The sequence below is a fragment of the Talpa occidentalis genome, unplaced genomic scaffold, assembly GCF_014898055.3.
Source record: "Talpa occidentalis isolate TD23 unplaced genomic scaffold, MPIMG_talOcc4v2.1 talOcc4.15, whole genome shotgun sequence".
In the NCBI taxonomy this organism is placed as follows: domain Eukaryota; kingdom Metazoa; phylum Chordata; class Mammalia; order Eulipotyphla; family Talpidae; genus Talpa; species Talpa occidentalis.
The window spans coordinates 13,355,087-13,373,969 of record NW_023601543.1 but is presented as its reverse complement, the minus strand read 5'-3'; the positions used below and the strand labels follow the sequence as shown (position 1 = coordinate 13,373,969).

Sequence of the window (18,883 nt, the reverse complement as noted above, 5' to 3'; positions counted from 1 at the left end):
AAGACTTTCAGAAATCAAGATGAGAAACAGTGTATAAAGAAATTTGAGTTTTTCCTAGAGAAAAGATTGACAATCAACTTCATATAGCTTTGCAAATCTGTAAGATTAATATATAGGTGACTGGGATTCAACATATTCTTTTTATTTAGTAAATACTCTGAGTTGTGAGTGCGGGAGCAGAAAGTGTGGGAAAGGGGAAGTGAGTATATTGAAAAGGATTTTTCAGAGGTAAGAAGTAGGAGAATAAGGAAACTATTCCACATCTCTTTTTTCCATTAAGTCATACACATAAGAAAGCTTGCTTGCATAACTGCATCATTTCTCTGAAGTCAGTAACTAACATTATCTTGTAACTATGTTGTACTTATAAAAATAAACAATCAAAATTCTCAAGTAGAAGGTGATCTCTTTGAATAGGAGGAGAAGAGAAATTCTCAATGGGTCAAGAATAGCATTTTGGTTCATTGACTCAGTCTGGTTTCTGAACTCTCATCCTTTTTCTTTTCTGCTACCCCAATGCTGCCACTCTCCATTCCTGACTGTCTATTTTCACCTGCCTCCCTCTTTCTTGTTCTCCGTCCCTTCCCTTAGCAATAGGCTAGAAACCATCACTTCCACAATTGATTAAAACAAAAGTTCATATTATAACTTATTTCTTAAATGGATTTCCATCACTGTTTATTAAAATACTATTCATTTCATTTTCTTGCCTATGCATGCAACAAGCTATGGCAAAAAATAAAATCTTGCAGGAGAGATCAGATAAACAAGCCAACATGTTAACTTTTATCTTTTACCACATATAATATAGTGTAGAATAGAGAAGTTGTAAGTGAAACATCTTAATATCCTCATCAGGCATTTATCTGACTTTAGAAATTAATTCATGAATGTCTGATGTTTAGAATTCTGCCAAGTGTGAGATGAATCATAAACTTGGGTTCTGTTGAGAGGTTCTGTGTTATTCCTGAGGTACAGGAGGGCTGTGCTCCCTGTATTATGTTGTAATTATACTATGTTATATGTTGTAAAGATTGAAGTCCTTAACATATAACAGGTCTGTTCTTTACTGGGCCCTATAAAAACAATGAGGACTGAATCCTTCAAACATGGCTTTATATAAGAAATAAATGGTCAACACAGTCACGATCTACTAAGTCACTAAGACATCAGAAGTCGATTGTATATACCAACGCAAACTGTCACCATTCTTCAGGGTTGAAGAGCCTGGCCTTCATTTCATTGTCTCTGTGGGGAAATGTCTGATGGAGGTGATGAATACCAGCCTCCCCTGCCATAGTGCTGCTGAGGAGAGAGCGTGGTCCAGAGCTCCTTCAGGAGGAACAGAGGAATGGAACTTGAGGAACGAGGCAGCTAGATCTTTTATAAGCTAGCTGAACAAGCGTAGAAGTTTCTCTTCATACCAGTGAATAGTAACTAAAAAAATGACTTATGCAAAAGGTTTTATTTTTTTAACCTAAGTTGGTAACATGAACTGGCCGAGAAATAGTCATGAAGTTCACACTTTTAAGCTAAAAAGTAATTACATGGTTTTAGCAAAGTCCTGTCTTCTGCAGCTGGTGTATTAAAAGAAGCATCTTCATCATCTTCATCTAACTGTAGACTACCAGAAGACAAACGGATTCTGGCCATGGGCGACCTGATTCCCTTGCCATACAATGAGAAGTAGTCTGTTTTAAGAATCTCTGACTCAGAGTCACTGGATTCACTGGGTACATTCCTTTCTGCTGCTGCTTGATCCATTAGAACGGCTGGAAGCTCCTGCTCTGCAAACATATATGTAAACAGGTCAGCTTTGCGACTCAGAGCGGGACAAGGCCCTAGAGGTCTAAATTCTGACCCAAAAGGAAAACGGATTGTTTTCATGTCCGATTGGCTCTGAGACCGCTTAGGGGTTTGCTCTTGAATGTTATATGCAAATGCATCTCCTAGATTTGAGTCTTCCTCTTCTCCATCGGCTTTGATGTCGCTTCTACCACTAGTCCTGGCCATGGCTTCTTGGAGTTCACGGAAGTCCTGCTGGAAGTTCTTCATTCTGAGATTTCTTGGGCTTCTTTTGGCTGGTTTCATTGCAGCAGGCTCTAAACAGCTGTCTGGCCTTGCCCTCTCCTCTGCCATGATTGGAGAACGTCTGGGCACCTGGGGTGGCCTGTCCACATAAAAAAAAACTTGTGGAGGCATAATATCAACCTGCTGACCAGTGCAAGGAATATAGGGCACATCTGTATAAGTTAGCTGCCTGGCTGGACTCACTTTGCTCGTAAGGCCAGAGGATGGGCTCATGTGGCTGTCAGCAAATTTACAGCTTGTTTGGAAAGAGCTGAGAGGACTCCTCTCCTCAAAGTAGTCTCTGGGATCAGTGTCAGGATCGAGGTCAGTGTTGAAGACAGGGTCTGTATAAATAAAAGGGAAAGAGGAACTACTCTGGGAGTGATGTAGCACTGTGGGATCTGCTTCTGGCTTGGAACGTTCCAGCTCGGCTGCAAAAGTCACTTCCACCGCAGAGTTCCTCCTCCGACTGTCCAGCACAGGTTCAGATGCGTGCACTCCATTCACATTTCGGTAGTACCCACTGCCATAGGCTAGTCTCAAGTCTTCCACCTTGAGAGAGAGGACATAACAGTCAAAGACAGAAAATAGCCATCTGGTTGAGACTTCGGCAGGAATCTAACTTGGCCTTGAATTTTGCAAAGGTAAGCTTTCCACCAAGCCATTCCAATCCATATTCTATTACTGGGTCCATAAATATATACAGGCAGGACAATAACATGGACCGTATCCCAATTCATGTGCTAAAAAACTACGCATGACTCTTTTCAATGCAACCCCGCTCCCAGCCTCTGAGTTCTTTGTGTGCTTGAACCTCTATTGTACTCCCAGCAATGTGGTTTAGTAGCTGACTAGATGAGCCAGGAGTTCTGCCTTCTGGCTCTTGCTCTGCCTTTGATTTGCAGTATGACCGCAGGCAAGTCTAACCTTCCTGCTCCAGCCTCCTCCCTATTTCTTCTTTCAGGGAGAGCAAAAGAAAAATAATCAACACGGTTCATCCTCTAAAATGCAAATGAAGCCATAGTCTCTCAGTTCCAGGAGAACAGCACTTTGTTCTTAAAGTTACAAAGTTACTCAGAAAAAAAGTTCTTTAAAACCTTCACCCAAGGCATTATAGCTTCTTTACACCTTAAAATTTTCACAGGTTAAAAACCAGAACTCTTAGTTTAAAAAACACAGTCATAGAAGTTCATTTGGATTTGCATTTTGCAAGTTCTTGGCCATGCAGCTTGTAACCTGAAGATCATCAGATTCTTCCAGTCTGGAAGGTACACGCCAGTGGTGGTTTACCAAATAGTCTTCCATTGGTGGGGAAAAGTGAGGTGACACATCTCCCCGGGGGTGCTAAACTACTTGAACACAGTAACCTTTTTACACACTGCAATCAATTCTCGAAAGCATTTAAACGTGGAGGCCTTAGGTCTATCTAAAGAATAGGGATCGTCAGAAACCTTACTTGTTTTGACACGTCAGAGAGGAGGTCTGGCGAGGACCTGCACTGTCGTTCATGGTACTGGGATGGGTAATGCTTCCTGAAATCCCCAAACAGAGAAGGAATTGAAATGGTCATTGTGTGATACAGAATTCAAACAAATCTGTAAATTCAACCTAAAATAAACACGGGAGAAAAACAAAACTACATACCTTTCAAATGGCAAGCTCTTCAACCTCCCTTTTTTCCCATATTCCAGAAGTTGCCTCTGGGTTCTGCCACTATTATGAAGAAGGAGATAAACATTAGTGTTAGTCATAAGCCAGTAGGCTACTAAGTCTCAAAAACATCATTCATGGTTGAAACCCAGAGTCTGGATGAATGGCACATACCCACCTCTCCGAGGAGGAGGCAGGGCGCAACGCCAACCACTCAGAACAGACTTTTTTAACTGCTGCTGTACAGGGCCACGTAACATTTAAAAATTACAGCCTTGAACGGTAAGATACTTTCCTTTAGAGGCCTCTTCCCTACCTCCAAATTTATGCACAATTTCCAATGAGGTTATTTATCTGGTTTCCTAATATATGACAGAAGAAAAACAGCTTACTAAACAGAAGAGGGTCACTCCAGTCGGATACACACTGGCAGAGAAAGCCAGGGGACTTCTGGGAGAGACACAAGGGCCACAAAAGAAATCACAAGAATAATGAAACCCAAAAAGTCGGCCATTTCTCACTGAGGTATGGGGTCTGGCCTGCCTCCCCCGCTCTGAGGCCATCACGGTCACAGCTGTCTGCGGAGGCTAAGAACTGATGTTTATAATAACTTGGGTCATTAAGAAAAGGACAAAATAGGCTCAGTATTATCTGCTAAGGAGGCAGGGATTTGTAAAATACATTTTGGAAAGATTCCATCAAAAACATGTACATGAAAAAAAATCTCAGTTCTGACTGGGGCAGGCTTCTACCCTTGGAAAAATCCCCAATGGGAAGTATTTGATTAGAATTTTCTATCTCAGCTAAGAGTTGTTAGAGCTTTTTCCAAAAAGTTCCTTGATTGGCATGTTCAAGTGAAAACAAGATCTTATTTCTCCCTCATTCCCCTTTGCTGCAGTTGGACCCTGCAGAGAGAAGCCTCTCCTGCTATACCATTCAGGCCTTTTATTCCTTACAGTCCCTCAGGTGCTTTCTCGAATTCTCTTTTGCCACACCACCAGCTAAAGGATGTGGTTGTGCTGCCTTTTCCATGGCTTGCACATAAAGAAAACAAAAGGCTGACTCAACGGTTTTCCACAAACACCCTATGTCTCCCCATCCTGGTAGAGACTCTGATTGAACCCCTTCAGGAGACTGCTCACCCTCCGAACTCCCAGATAGGAAATATTGACTCTACGTGTCACATAGAGAGTGAGCATAAAAGAGCTCATCTTTCTAAAATCAATTTATTTTTAATTTAGGTAATACCAGGTATTGCCCCCGTAGTAGACCCTTCACCAAGTTACCCATGATCCATCACCAAAGTGCGTTGTGCTTCCTTCCTAGTTCTTGCCCATCTCCCACGCCCTCTGCATTCTGGATGCTTCAGTTCTATTGTCAGCTTTCAAGGATTAAAGTTTAAACTTGTCTTGATCTGACCCTTAGTTTGGTTTCTCTATATTCCACATATTAATCATAACAGTATTTATCTTTCTCTTCAACCTTTAAGTGGTTGAAATGGATTGCTTACTGTTTCTAGAATATAAGCTCCTCCTCCTGCTTCCATGCTTTTGGAAAGAAGCGCTATGTGTAGTTTGCCTGCTGGAGTACAATATTTACCTATAGCGGAAACTGGAGCCTTTGCTGCAGAGTAGGGTTTTGGGCTTTGATTTGGGCTCTTCAGAAAGTCTGAAGAAAGCATGGTACTCCACACAAGTCTTCCAGAAAGCTTTGCAGGCATCTCTGCTGGCCATGGTGAACTCCAAGGTGTCCTTGCACAACACCTGTATAAACCAATTTCCATCAAGCAAAACATCCTCCAAGAATATCAAAGACCTTCAAATCCCAGAACATTCCAAACTATTAGTCCAGGGGTCTACGCAGCTCCTGATTTTCCACTTGGCTCCCTATAGGCTTCACACTTACTGAAACCAAATGATTGGCGACCTGCCGAGGAACAGACAGGGCCACTGCTCAAAAACAGAGCCTTCTCTAAGAAGCAAATCTGGCTTTGCATGCTTCTCTCACCTCAAATGCTTTTTTACCCCCTTCTCTCTGCCAGGAACATTTTTATGAAGTTGTAAATTAAGTTAAAATGAACATCAAAGGGTATCCTTGCAAGGTGACAAGAAGTTATAAATGAGCAACAGGAAAGGGGAGGGAGGAAGGATTTCCTTACAGATGGCAGGCTTTATAGGATGATTGCATGTACATGGTCTATTTAATGTACCAACTAGAAACACTTCTTCCTGTCTATACTGCTTTGTTCTATGATGTTCTTTATTGCTTATTTAGCATTTTCTAGTCTGTTTAGGGAAGCCTAGACTTCCAGACCTAAAGCTCAACTTTTACACATTCCTCCAGCTCACTATGCCCCCACTAGCCCAGAGCTTCATGGCAGGCATGCAACCTTGGCTTCAGAAGTCCCACCAACCCGCCCTGTTGGTCCCTCCTCTCTTACTGCTCCCCAGAGTCCTGTCTGCAACCCTGAGACTCTCCATGAGCTTCACACTGGATAGTTTCCTGTAGGTCAAAAACGAGTTGCGACATATTTTTCATTTCCTTCATTAGTCAGGAAAGAATATCCTTTCTAGCACCCTGTCTCACCAGTACAATGCAGCCTTGACCCACAACTGCTCCTTTTGCTCACTCATACACCCACCCACCACATCCTGCTTTGGCATATAGTAGATGCTCAATTATTTCTGCTTAAGGAAAAAGGATGAAAACACTTTGAAAAATGGAGCAGATAATATGGAATGAATGTGTGTGCATAGTCCTAGATATGGTCACTTCCATCTGATTCATCAAGTGCCTGAAAAATGGTTTCCAGGGAGACTTGTCTTTATCCCAACCACCCCCTTTCCTATTATTCATTTGAACTGCCAATAGGATGTCTCAGCATTTTGCCTTTAGTAAAAATATGACAAAAGCTCTAGTCTGTTTGTGTAGAGACAAAAGAGGGAACACATCACCCCTCAGGGCCACTCAGCTTTCACCAAGCATATCTGAAACCATTTGCAGAAACAACCAAGAAATCCCAAGTGACCAGAAAGCAAAGGAATTTATTAGAAAGCTACTTACCAAGATGTTGGCGTGAAGTTTGATGAGAAAATGCTTTCTCTTAAAACTCAGCTTGCGAATTTTAGCCCAGTTGAAAGTATTGATCTTTGTATTTCCCTGTAATGAAACACATGGCAGATCGAAAGATGAATGTCCACACAAGCTTGGTTTATAAGAAAATGCAAAACTGCTAGAAAATGCACTTCATGAACAGAATTATCCTTGACGTGTCTCTTGCACAGACCGTTCCTGTCATGCCAGCTGGAAGTGATGGCCAAAGAAGTCAGCTGGGACCAAGGCTGCTCTGAATTGTAAGCAGGAACGGGCGTGCCTGGGAGAGGTTCCTGACCAGAATAGGGATGGCACAGTGGAAAGGGATCACTGTAGCAGCTCCTCTCATCTCACCCCCTTTCCACGTCTCCACATTTGTTAAAAGTCCTGTCTATCCTGCCACCCAATCTATTCGCTTTCTATAGCTTCTCACTGGCTGCATTATCCAATCTAAGTTCTTTTGCCTGGATTTTCTTGCCCCAGCTATATTGAATATGCAAACCTCTATCCTGCTGCTCCCCGAAAAACCCACCTATCCAACTCTGTACCTTCTTCCCCATAGGTCACCTCATTTCCTGACTCAGCATGCCTCCTTCGCCACAGTCAAACCTTCTTGAGGCTCATATAGCATCTTCTCTGGCTTAAGCTCTAGAATTACAATAGCCTACTTCCATTACTTACCTCTCTAATCTACCTCAGCCTTCCTGCACTGCCCAAATAGCTAAACATTTTTTGTTTGTTTGTTGACTTTTTAATCTGTTCACATGGTCAAAAATCAAAGGTAGGGGGCCTCCCCTGGTGGCGCAGCAGTTGAGCGCTGGGCTGTAAAGCTGCCTGCAGCCTCTGCAGCACCAGTTCGATCCCTGGCCACTGGTGAGGGCCCCACATGGCTCGCAGACCTCTCCTGTTGCGTCCACTGCTCCCCTCAGCAGTGTATTTCGTCAGTCTGCCTGTTCTGTTCCCCGCTCTGGCTCTGGTGAACCCCCTCACCCTCCCGCACTTCTGACTGTACCCAGTGCTTGTATAAATAAATAAATCTTTTTAAAAAAAATCAAAGGTAGGATGTGAGGGTGATCTGGCTATGACGTCTGTCACCCCATCAATCACCAGGGTTGATTACACTTGTCTGTCTGGCTAAGCGGGTGTCCCCTTCCGCCCTCGCCACTCCATGGCTGTCCCTCCCAAAGGTGCACGCTTGGTCAAAGAGGATGGCCTTTCCCTAGCAGAGCTGGCCCGTTCTTCAGTCAAGGGTATATGAGTAGCTGTGCTCTCTGGCTAGAACCTCAAAACAAGCTCTCAAAAATCAAAGGTAGGCAAAAAGGTATATATTGTCACTCTTACCTCTGTCCTCATCTATCTGTCTGTCCCTACAAGTAATCACATTTATTAATTTGTCATGTATGCTTGTGGTACAATTACAGTATGGTAGATAAGCTGTTGAGGACTTACTGTCTGATGAGGAACATTCTTTCTCTGGTCTCTCCAAACACAGTGTGGGCATCTTAATGACGGGAGCCATGAGTCATGATTAATGTCGGTTTCTCTACTATGCTATCCTTTATCCTTCTCAACACCTTTATCTGTGTGCCCTTTCTCTGGAACACTCCCTCCCTCCCAACTTTATCCCCTTGATCTTGGTAGCTTCCTTAGGTCTTATATGTTAAATCCCTTCCACATATGTTATCTTAGCAGCTCAGACTTCTAGCACAACATGCATCACACTTGTTTATAATTACCTGCTGAATTGCCTTCCTCTACTAGAATGCAAATTCCGTAAGTCAGGATCATTCCTATTTATGAAGTTGTAAATTAGCTATAGTGCCTGGCGCAGAGTGGATTCACAATAAATATATTGCTAAAAAGATGAATGGGTTGTTGGTTGACTCCGTAAAACTACTAAAACCATTGAATTGGACCATTGAAATACATTAATTTTATGGTATGAAAAATAGATATCAAAGCTGTTTTTTAAAAAGAAAGAGTAAGCCAATGAAGAACACATAGAATGCACTCAATGCCTAAGTATTCTTCGATGGGATTTGGGGTAGGGCATAACAGACCCGTTATGGTGTTCCGGCCCTCCAGGGCCGTGTATGCATGGAAAGATCACAGCCAACATGAAGGCCTTCCTCCCCTGCCTGCCCCATCTTCCCCCATACAGCAGGAAATGGCAAGGATCAGGGGTCAGATGGAATGGGTAAACATTCCCTCCTGGGTGAACGGCTATGCCCGTGGGACATTGGGTCTTTTACCCATCCATGCGAGGCTCGCGCTAGAAAGTTTACAACCAAATACATGAGAAGGTCAAGATTATTTTAGCCAAGTCGATAGCTGATGTACTTTATAACTTATTTCTAAGCTCCCATTCAGTCCTGGAGGTCAGGGGGTTTGAGGTCACCCTTCCTGGCTCACAAGGAATTTATCTGCCTCTCATTTGGAAGGTTAGTCAAGTGTTCTTCAATCTGAACTTGGCTTTAAATTCACTGAATTTTCACAGATGTGGGGAGACCTAATAGACCTAAACTGCTGAAAAACAGCCTCTGGCCAAGTTCCCTGGAGAGAGGACTAAAGATGACAGAGGCCCAGCCAGCCCTGAGTTGGCTGCTAACCTGGAAAACAAAGTCCTGGGGAAAGGATGGGCCAGTAAACACAACAGCCGCTGGCAAGGCTGGGCACTGACTCTCTACCACCTGGCACTGCTCACCTCCGTGAAAACCAGTAACACCACGTTTTGGACCTGTCAGGTTGCTCCTGGTAGATCTGGACAATGTGAATGCGCTCTGGTCACAGCCTAAGCTTTTCGGACACCAGAATTCATATTCCTGTATAGAGTCTAGAAGCTTCAGCGCCTCTTAACTTCACGCTGCACCCTGCCGGCCTGACCTACCGCGTGAACCCATCAAAGCAGTCAACGGCAGAGCGCAAGCAGCAGCGAAGCCTGTGGCGGGAGAGGACTGACTAAGAACACTCCCCTTCCTGGCTGGTGATAGGACTGAGACGTGGGGTCCCCTAGGGAATGGCCATCCAAGTTTGCGCCAAGATGACCGCCCAAGCTGCAGAACGTTCAAGGAAAGAGTTGTTACCCGCAGCACCAGCACGCCCATGTGCGCCACAGCCAGGTGAATCTGCAGGCCCTCGCCGTCGCTGGCGGGGTGAGGCCTGATGCCGTACATCTCCAGCTTGCGCGCGACGTCCAGCAGGAGAACGTCAGATTCGGCCGGGCTCCTGCCCCTGGCAGGGGAAAGAATTTATGAGCCTAATAAATGCAGCAAGAATGACACTTCCACCCCGAGAGACCCAGGAGAGCGCCAGATTCTTGAACCTGAAGCTTCTCTCACTTCAGAACTTGCTTTTAATAGTCTGTCCTGGGCTTCAGGGGCCACTGCTGGTGCAGGCAGGCGCCGGCGAGGTACTTACATGTGCTTCTGGTGAAAGTGCATGATCTTGTTTTCTAAACTGTCCTGGTTCGGTAAGTACCGGGTTTGTGCCAGATGTTTCCTGTCTGTTTCTTCATGAAAGTCTCCCAGTTCTGCTGCACGACAGAAAAGTGACCTTTTTCGCACTACCATTGAGGAGGGATGCGATGTGGCCCCAGAACACCCGCTGACCTCCCATCCCCCCGAAGAGCCCTTTCTTTGCAGCCAACTCAGCCCTTGGCCTCCTATCCGGATTTTATGTATATTTATGTTTTAGGATATGGGATGTGGGAACTCACTAGTTTTTTCAGATGCAAACCAGTGGGTTGCTGTGAAGTCTCAGTGTAGTAAATCACAGACCTTAAAGGCCTTCAAGGCTCCAGGATCACGTGTGAATATTTTCTTTTTTCTTCCACATTAAATTTATGTTCTCCTCTACTTCTGATAAGTCCATGTTGTGGGTTGAACTGTGCCCCCAATAAGTTGAAGTCTTTCAGCCTCAGTAATTCAAAATGTGGCTGTCTTTGGAGATAAGGTATATAAAGGAGTGGCTAATGAGGCAGCAGAGTGGGTCGCAATCCAGTGTGCCTAGTGTCCAAATAAGGAGAGGATATTTGGACAGAGAGAAACACCAGGAAGGCCGATGTGTGGAGGAAACACCAGGTGGGAGGCAGCAAGAGGGCATATTCTAAAGCCCAGAAGAGGGTCCTCAGTAAAAATCAAAGTTGCCAACACCGTCATCTTGGACTCCCAGCCTCCAGTACTATGAGAAAATACATTTCTGCAGGTGAAGCAAGGAGTAAAGACGCAACCTATGAAGCTGTCCGCAGCCACTGCAGCACGAGTTCGATCCCCAGCCAGGGAGCAACCCACATGGTACAGCAGACTTCTGATTTGCCCACTGCTCCCCTCAGCAGTGTAATTTGGTCAGTCTGCCTGTTCTGTTTCCCACTCTGTCTCTGGTGAATCCTCTCACCCTCCCCCCCCCACACCTCTGGCCTATACCCCAGCTCTTGTATGCATAAATAAATAAATCTTTTTTTTAAAAAAAGAAAAATACTTACAAAAAAAAAAGAAGATACAAATGCCAACTAGAATGCAAGCCAGTCACAGCCTTTCGTGGCTCTGTACTTCAGGAATTTAGCAAAAGCCCAGCTATCTGAATCCCCAAAAGATGAATCATTTCCAAAATCATTGTAGCTTTTCCAAACCACTGCCAGTTTACCCCTGATCATAATTTACTCTTTTCTCGATGTCTCCAGCTTATTGTTATAAACATTGATTACAAAGGCAATTGAGGTATACAGGATCATCTGCCCCTAGAGTAGATGGTCTCAGACAACTTTAATTTTTTAATTCTTTAATTCTTGTGTCTCCTTTGTAATTTGATGCCTTCGCCACCTCTGTCAGATTGCTATGAATCACTTCCTGGTCACTGATTTTCCCAGAAGAGGTCTCCACTTGCTTCTCAATTTTTACTTCTATTTACCATAAAATAGGAACCCAAATATCCAACCCTATTAGCCATCTATATACTGCAAGTGTAAATAGACTCACCATGAAACCTTGTGATGGTCTCCTATTGAGTAAAATACATGGACATTGGGTACCAATTTCGAATGTATGAAGTTGTTATTTTCTCTATTTTCTCACTTGGTTTTCCACTGTGTTATACACAGATGGCATGCTCATTTTTATACAGGTGGGATGTATACGTACATATATTTCAAAATTAGCATTCTAATAAAAAATCTCCATATAACTTTTTTAAAAGACCAAATCAATAGCTCTTGTATTTGTTTGTTTGTTTGTTTGTTTGTTTCTTTATTGTCAATATTGACAAAAGCCCAAATCTCATTAAAACTCAGTCAGGACCAGATGATTTCATTGATTCAATTTGAAATATTCAAACAAGATGTACATGCCAATTCTTCACAAACTCTTCCAGAAAATAAGGGAGGGAATACTTACCAACTCATTCTATGAGACCAACATTAATATCCTGACACAAAACCAGCTGAAGACATCACAAGGGAAGAAACTACAGCTCAATATCTCTCATGAGGGGCCTCCCTGGTGGTGCAAGAGGTTATGTCTCAGCACTGTGAAGCTATGGGCAACCACTGCAGCACGAGTTTGATTCCCATCCAGGGAGTTGACCTCTCGTGTCTCGCCTGCTTCTCCCCTCAGTAATGCATCTCACTCAATTCGCCTGTTCTGCTCCCCACTCTGTCTCTGGTGAATCCTCTCACCTCCCCGCCTTCCCCTGCAGCACCTCTGGCCTATACCCCAGCTCTTGTATGCATAAATAAATAAATCTTTAATAAAATCTCTCATGAATAAAGAGGCAAAAATCTTCAACAAAGTACTAGTGGACCAAATCCAGCAACACATAAAAAGGATTTTACCTCTTGATCAAATGGGACTTATCCCAGGATTGCAAAATCAGTTCAACACGTGAAAATCAATTAATGTAGTATACTATGGTAAATAATAAAGGATAAAAACTACTGTGTCTTCCAAACAGATGCAAAATAACACTGAGCAAAACACAACAATTTATGATACTGAAAACCTCAATAAACAAGAAATAGAATGGAACTTCTCCAACCTGATAAAGTTTATCTATGAAAAACCTATAGCTAACATCAGAATTATGCAAAACTGTGAGAGACTGAAAAATTTCCCCCAAACAAGGAATAATACGGGATGTCTGCTATTGCCACTTCTATCAAACATTGCACTGTGATTCTTGTCAGTGCAATCAGACCACAAGGAGAAATATAAAGGACTTAAACTGAAAAGGAAGAAATGAATATGTCTTTATTTGCAATCAACCTGATCCTGTCTGTACAAGATCCTAAGGAATCCATAAGAAACTATTAGAACTAATATAAGTTCAGCAAAGCAGCAAAATAGAATATCAATATAAAAAAGTAATTGGATTTGTATATCCCAGCAATGAATTATCTAAAAATGGAACAATCTAAACCATCCCATTTATAATAGCACTTAAAGGTAATAAATTACCTAGGAATAAATTTAACAAAACTAAAATTTGTATACTGAAAATTATAAAATATTGCTAAGAGAAAAATTTTAAAGACCTATGTAACTGGGAAAAGTTGGTCTACAAATTCAGTGCAACCTACATACTTAAAAAATTATAGAAAGTGACAAATGATCTTAGTATTTACATGAAATGCACAGGACAAAAAATAAATAAGACAATTTTGAAAAAGAACAAAGTTGAAGGATATATACTTACCTACCTCAAAACTTAGTATGAAATTATAGTATTCAATAAAATATAAAATTAAAAAGACAGTGTGACAGTTCTTGTTCTTTAAGACTGCAAAACACCTTTGTCTACGCAGGTGTCCCTTTCTCAACCCATTGCAAAACTGCAGTTTCTTGTCTTTTTTTTAAGATTTATTTATTTATTTATACAAGCACTGGGTACAGTCAGAAGCATGGGAGGGTGAGAGGATTCACCAGAACCAGAGTGGGGAACAGAACAGGCAGACTGAAGAAATACACTGCTGAGGGGAGCAGTGGGTGAGCCAGGAGAGGTCTGCTGCTTCTATGGCTGCAGATAGCTTCATAGGTTGCGTCTTAACCCCTTGCGCCACCGGGGAGGCCCAAAAAATAGTCTTTTTAACAAATGAGACAAGTGGACATCTACATGCAAAACAATGAAGTTGAATTCTTATCTCACAACCCACACCACACAAGCATAATAAAAAATTAACTCAAAATGGATCATAGACCTAAATCTAAGATGCAGACCTATAAAAGCTCTAGAAAAAAACTTAGGAGAAAAATCTTCGTGAGTTTAGTTTGGGTGAAGTGTTTTTAGATACAACACCAAAAGCATGATGATGCTGAGGAAGTGCAATAGTGTCAAAATGAATGTTGTATTCTGAAAAACAGCAGGTATGTAGATAAACCAAATGTGGTATATCCATGAAATGAATACTACTCAGCCATAGAAAGAACAAACTACTGAGATTCATGTGGAACATTCATGAATTTAAAAACCATGCTGAGTGAAAAAAGCAGAGATAAAAGCTCATATATTTTATCATTCTAGAAAAGGCAAAAACTATGGAAACAGAAAGTAAATTAGTCACTGGGGCAGAGCCTGGAAACAGGGACTCACTGCAAATGGGCACAAGAGCTGTCTTGTGGCATGATGGAATATTCCAAAACTGGATGGTGATGGCTGCAGAACTCTGTAAAATTACTAAAAACTGTTGAGTAGTAGACTTAAAATGAGTGATTTTTTTGTATGTAAATTAGGTATCAATAGGGTTGTTTTAAAAAATAAACTACAAACACACAGGAACCAGTCCTAGTGTTTATTTAGCACATGCCCCAAAGTTGACCCTACGGAAAACATGAGAACACATACAACTGTGCTAGTTCTTTTCTCCATGCAAGGCTAAGACAAGCTAGGGGACCATGGCCTACGCTGAGGAAATAGTTTCTATAATTGAAGGTGGGAAATGTTGTGAACACTTCACTGTTACCCCCCTCATCTGTCTCCTGCACCTGGCTCCTAGCGGAGTTCCCACTCCCACGATTGCATCATAAGGTCTATTTTCACCATAGTAGCTAGCATGATACTGTTAAAACCTAACTCAGATGATTTCACTCTTGTGCTTAAAATGCATCAAAGGCTTCCCATTTCATTTAGAATAATATTCTGGTTCTTTCATGTGATTTTTAAAGATCCTTTAAGATTATTTTCTCCTTTTTTTCCCCAACTACAGCCAGTGATGAAACTTTTTAAATGTTTCTCAAACACTACAACACAATGTCACTTGAGGCCCTTTGCAGTGGAACCCCCTTCCGCTAGGGTCCTAGCTGGCTTGTGCTCTCTTCAAGTCTTTATTCTACTGTCCCTTTCACAGGGAAGTCTACCCTGACCACCTTATTTAAAATATCAGTGCCCACCCCCAGAATTCCCCATCTCTCTCCATTTTCTCCAACATACGTATCACCTCCAAACATACATTTCCCTTATCTTGGCTATTGTATAATTCTCCTCCACTAGTAAATTGTGAGCGATGAGAATGGTGTGTTTAGTACTGCTGTCTTAGCAGCGCCTGCGGCACTACCTGATGGGGGGGAGGTGCTCAACACATTTTTTTTGTTGAATGAATGACAAAGATTTACTAAGGGGGTGCACGAGAGGGGGCTTCACTTGCAGTGCACCACTTGTGTTTGGGAGAGGGATCTGGTAGAGACAGAGTGGTGTGTAAGAGAGACTTCAACAGATGAGAAGGTCAGAATGTGGAGCTCCTTGAATTCCTGAAACACAAACAGTGGATGAATGAAGGAGCAGCCTGGTTGTGGCCTGCACACCGCCTTAGCATCCAGAGAAAGAGTCTGACCTAGATGGATTGGAAAGAGTTGACTGCTTGAAACTAGCTTTTTGCAATGGAAAGAGCTTCTATTGACAAACAAAATATCCTCCAGAAAAGCTCAAGAGTTCTGTGCTATGCTTGCAATGGCCACTAGGGAATGCCCAAATCCATAATGCTGAACCATTAACAGTGTAATTAGGCTCTCCCATCACAGGCTGTCTGGGGAGCCCCAGTCCTGACTACTGCCTTAACAGGCAGTTAGTGGACAAGATAGCTTCCCTTGTTGTTTTCCCTATTCAACTTACCCCATTCTCCTTACCAAGCCAGGCAGAATACCGGACATATGGTTAGCATCCTTGGCATTCAATCCTCTTCAAAATGATGCTTAGTTTTCTGCCACCTCTCATAAACAGATCTTACACTTGGACTGTACTTGAGTTGCACCCTCTTTATATATTTTTCTTGTCCCATCACCATTTTTTAAATGCTGTTTTCTCTGCCTGTCAGGATTACTACTGTTCTCATTTCCACTGCCTTCCTGATTTCCTGAAGGTCTCTTCACCTAGCCTAGTCAGCAGTTATTTGGTAAACTCTAATCCACACACCCTCCCAGGCAAGCACTTCATTGGGGAGTTCCTGGTGAAATCACAATCTACTGTTCCAGGCCTGTCAAAGGAAGGGATAGAGGTAAGAAAAAAAAAAAAAACCAAACATATGAAACAAACAAAGATGAAGCTATCATCTGACAGGAGCAGTTAGGAACAGCCTGTTCTGGGAAGGTCTCCCTAGAAGAGCAAGTCCAGTCTGCCTTAGAAGAAGAGACACTATCTCCAGCTAGCTCGACCCTGCCCTTGGGGTTGCGGGAGCAGCCTGACTTCAGCAGCCCCCCTTCCCAGGCAGGCCCCATTGTGGCCCAGGCCTCCTTCTCCCTGCCTTCATTCTTCAGCCTAGTCCAGCTCCTGGACCGCCGGGATCTGGGGAGATCTAATAGATGCCTGCGGCCTTTTTCCCTTTCAGCCTCTCTCTACCTGCTGTACTCCATGCTTTGCTCTCTGGTCTTGATAAACAGCAGCAGGGAAATCACATCAAACGTGACAATGTGCCACAGAAAGCACGTACCAGAAACGTAACCTGGGGCAAGCAGGGAGGGTGGGGGCCCAGCTGGCAAAGTCCATTCCAGGATCGGAGCATACCAGCTCCTGGACAGCAAGCCAGGGGCAGTGGGAGGGGATGGTTGCACCGGGAGAAGAGAAAATCAGCATTCACTGTTAAGCTACCTACCACCCTGTGAGGAGATTTTCTCATCGCTGTTTTAAAGACTGGGAAACTCAGGTTCGGGCAGGTGAAGGAAGTCGACAACAGAATGGGGTAGAAAGCAGATTTGAATCCAAATCGCAATGACCGCAATGACCCGCCTCTCTAGACTGGATCTTGTTGCTTCTGCACGTCTTATTCAGGCTTCCTCTCCTCGCTAAGTCCTAACACGAGGATGGGCACATGGGGAGTCCTCGGCTCCCTTGACTGGTTGGCTGAGCAGCCCCAAAGGAGCCATTTGCTACTTACATTGTAAGATGTGAGATGCCATCAGCGCTGCGCAGGTGGCACTGCACGGAAGGCGTCCAAGAGCCAAGTCCTTCTTGAGCTGAAGCGCAAAGAGATACCTGCAAAGAAGTAGGGAAAAGTCTCTCGAGAAAGGAACAGGAACAAGAAAGATGCAATTCCCTTTTCCCAGATCCAAGATGATTCAAGAAAGAAACGGTGCCCCCCAGGCAGGGAGAGGCCCTGCTCCCTGGTGAGTTACACAGAGGCTTTGCCTCAGCCCCAGCCAGCCCCAGACCACAACTCGGCTGATCCAGCACCTTGGCAGGCCTCACAGCCATTAGGAATCACCCTGGCCAAATCCTCCCGCCAACTTGAAGAAGTTGGCCAATCACCCTCTGGTGGTTTCTGCCACGTAGCTAAGCCACATACCCAGCCAGAGAGAGGAGATTCAGCAAGAACGAGCCCGCTCAGGAGGGAGGCCAGGACTGTTCTGTTTACAAAGTGCTAGCACGTACTCACTATCATAACAAATTAGGAGGTTGGCAGGGCACGAACAGTCACCCCGTTTTACAATTATGTTAAGACAGAGGTTAGGTGATTTTAGCAAGGTCATGTGGATGGAGCTAGAACTCAGTTCTACCCCTGAATCCAGGAGGCCTCCCTCTTATCCAAAAGGTAGTGTTTCAGAGATCAAGGACTAAGGCGGCACTTCTGTCTGTGTTATTCCCTTGCCTGCACCACCTTCTCTGGCTCGCCAGAGCCCAGCCCAGGGCTTTGCACAGCGCAGGGATGGAATGACTGTGCTCCAGATGGAGCGAAGCCAGGCTGCCCTTCCCAGTCACAGCTAGTCTGGGACCCATAAAGTGCAGGCTGGTATCCAGAGCTTTGCCAAACAGCGTTTGTCCAAACTTTAAAGACCTTATCAAAAGAGAATCAATTTCTGAAAAGATATGTATAAAGATTCCATCCCTGACTACTTTTCTTCCATGGCCATAAATTGATTCCAATATTTTACTTTATACTTTAAAACATTTATCGACTATCCACTGTGGGCATTTTTCTCTATCAGATGTGATAAGTTCTAGGTGGGCATTAAAAAAAATACAATTAAGCCTTGAAGGCAGTGCTGTAAATCAAAATTAATTGCAGGTGATAGATGCAAATCCAGATTAGAAAAAACAGGTAAATCAGTAGGTGATTATTCAATTTACAAAAACATTAATCACTATAATCCTTCAAATTGTGAGCTCCCCTAATGGATTAGAAATGAGTCAATTAGAAAAATAATAATTGCACACCACTCTCAGAAAACTTGTGTATTGGCCCCAAGCAGGTATCCTTGTAAATTCAACTGCAGTTAAATATTCTTAAATGGACCAGTGAGGGAAAAAATAAAGGCAGTCTAACCTTTGCCATTGCCTGCTTTCAAATATAAATGAGGATAATCGGCCTCAATTGCTAGAGAGAAAGTGAATTTCATTTTGCTCCTAGCAAGGAAGAAAGGAAACTTCTTGTCATTTGACACGTTCCTGTTCCTTGCTGTTCAGAGGCAGCTGCCTGCTAGAAATACCAAACCTTGCTCTGAACAGCTGATGAATCATTTATCATCACACTGATTTTCTCATTCTGTTTTTTTTTTCCTGGGGGGGGGCAGGGAGGAAGAAAGTGTATCTTCATCAGAATTGCTCACAATTTGAGATTCACAATTTGAAATGGGTGGGCACAGGCAGGGTTACATGG

At 43.3% G+C, this 18,883-nt stretch overlaps 1 protein-coding gene across 1 annotated transcript in view; it reads right to left on the bottom strand.

Annotated features, from left to right (window-relative positions):
- Positions 1-1,527: 1,527 nt before the first annotated feature.
- FRMD7 (FERM domain containing 7) overlaps positions 1,528-18,883 on the bottom strand; it is a 19,240-nt gene continuing 1,884 nt past the window's right edge. Inside the window, exons 3-11 of the mRNA XM_037512808.1 lie at positions 17,885-18,051; positions 17,165-17,262; positions 10,231-10,345; positions 9,897-10,044; positions 6,784-6,879; positions 5,320-5,483; positions 3,715-3,783; positions 3,527-3,602; positions 1,528-2,622 (exon numbers count right to left, since the gene is read on the bottom strand). Coding sequence (XP_037368705.1) covers positions 1,528-2,622; positions 3,527-3,602; positions 3,715-3,783; positions 5,320-5,483; positions 6,784-6,879; positions 9,897-10,044; positions 10,231-10,345; positions 17,165-17,262; positions 17,885-18,051 — 2,028 coding nt within the window. The remainder of the gene's footprint in view (positions 2,623-3,526; positions 3,603-3,714; positions 3,784-5,319; positions 5,484-6,783; positions 6,880-9,896; positions 10,045-10,230; positions 10,346-17,164; positions 17,263-17,884; positions 18,052-18,883) is intronic.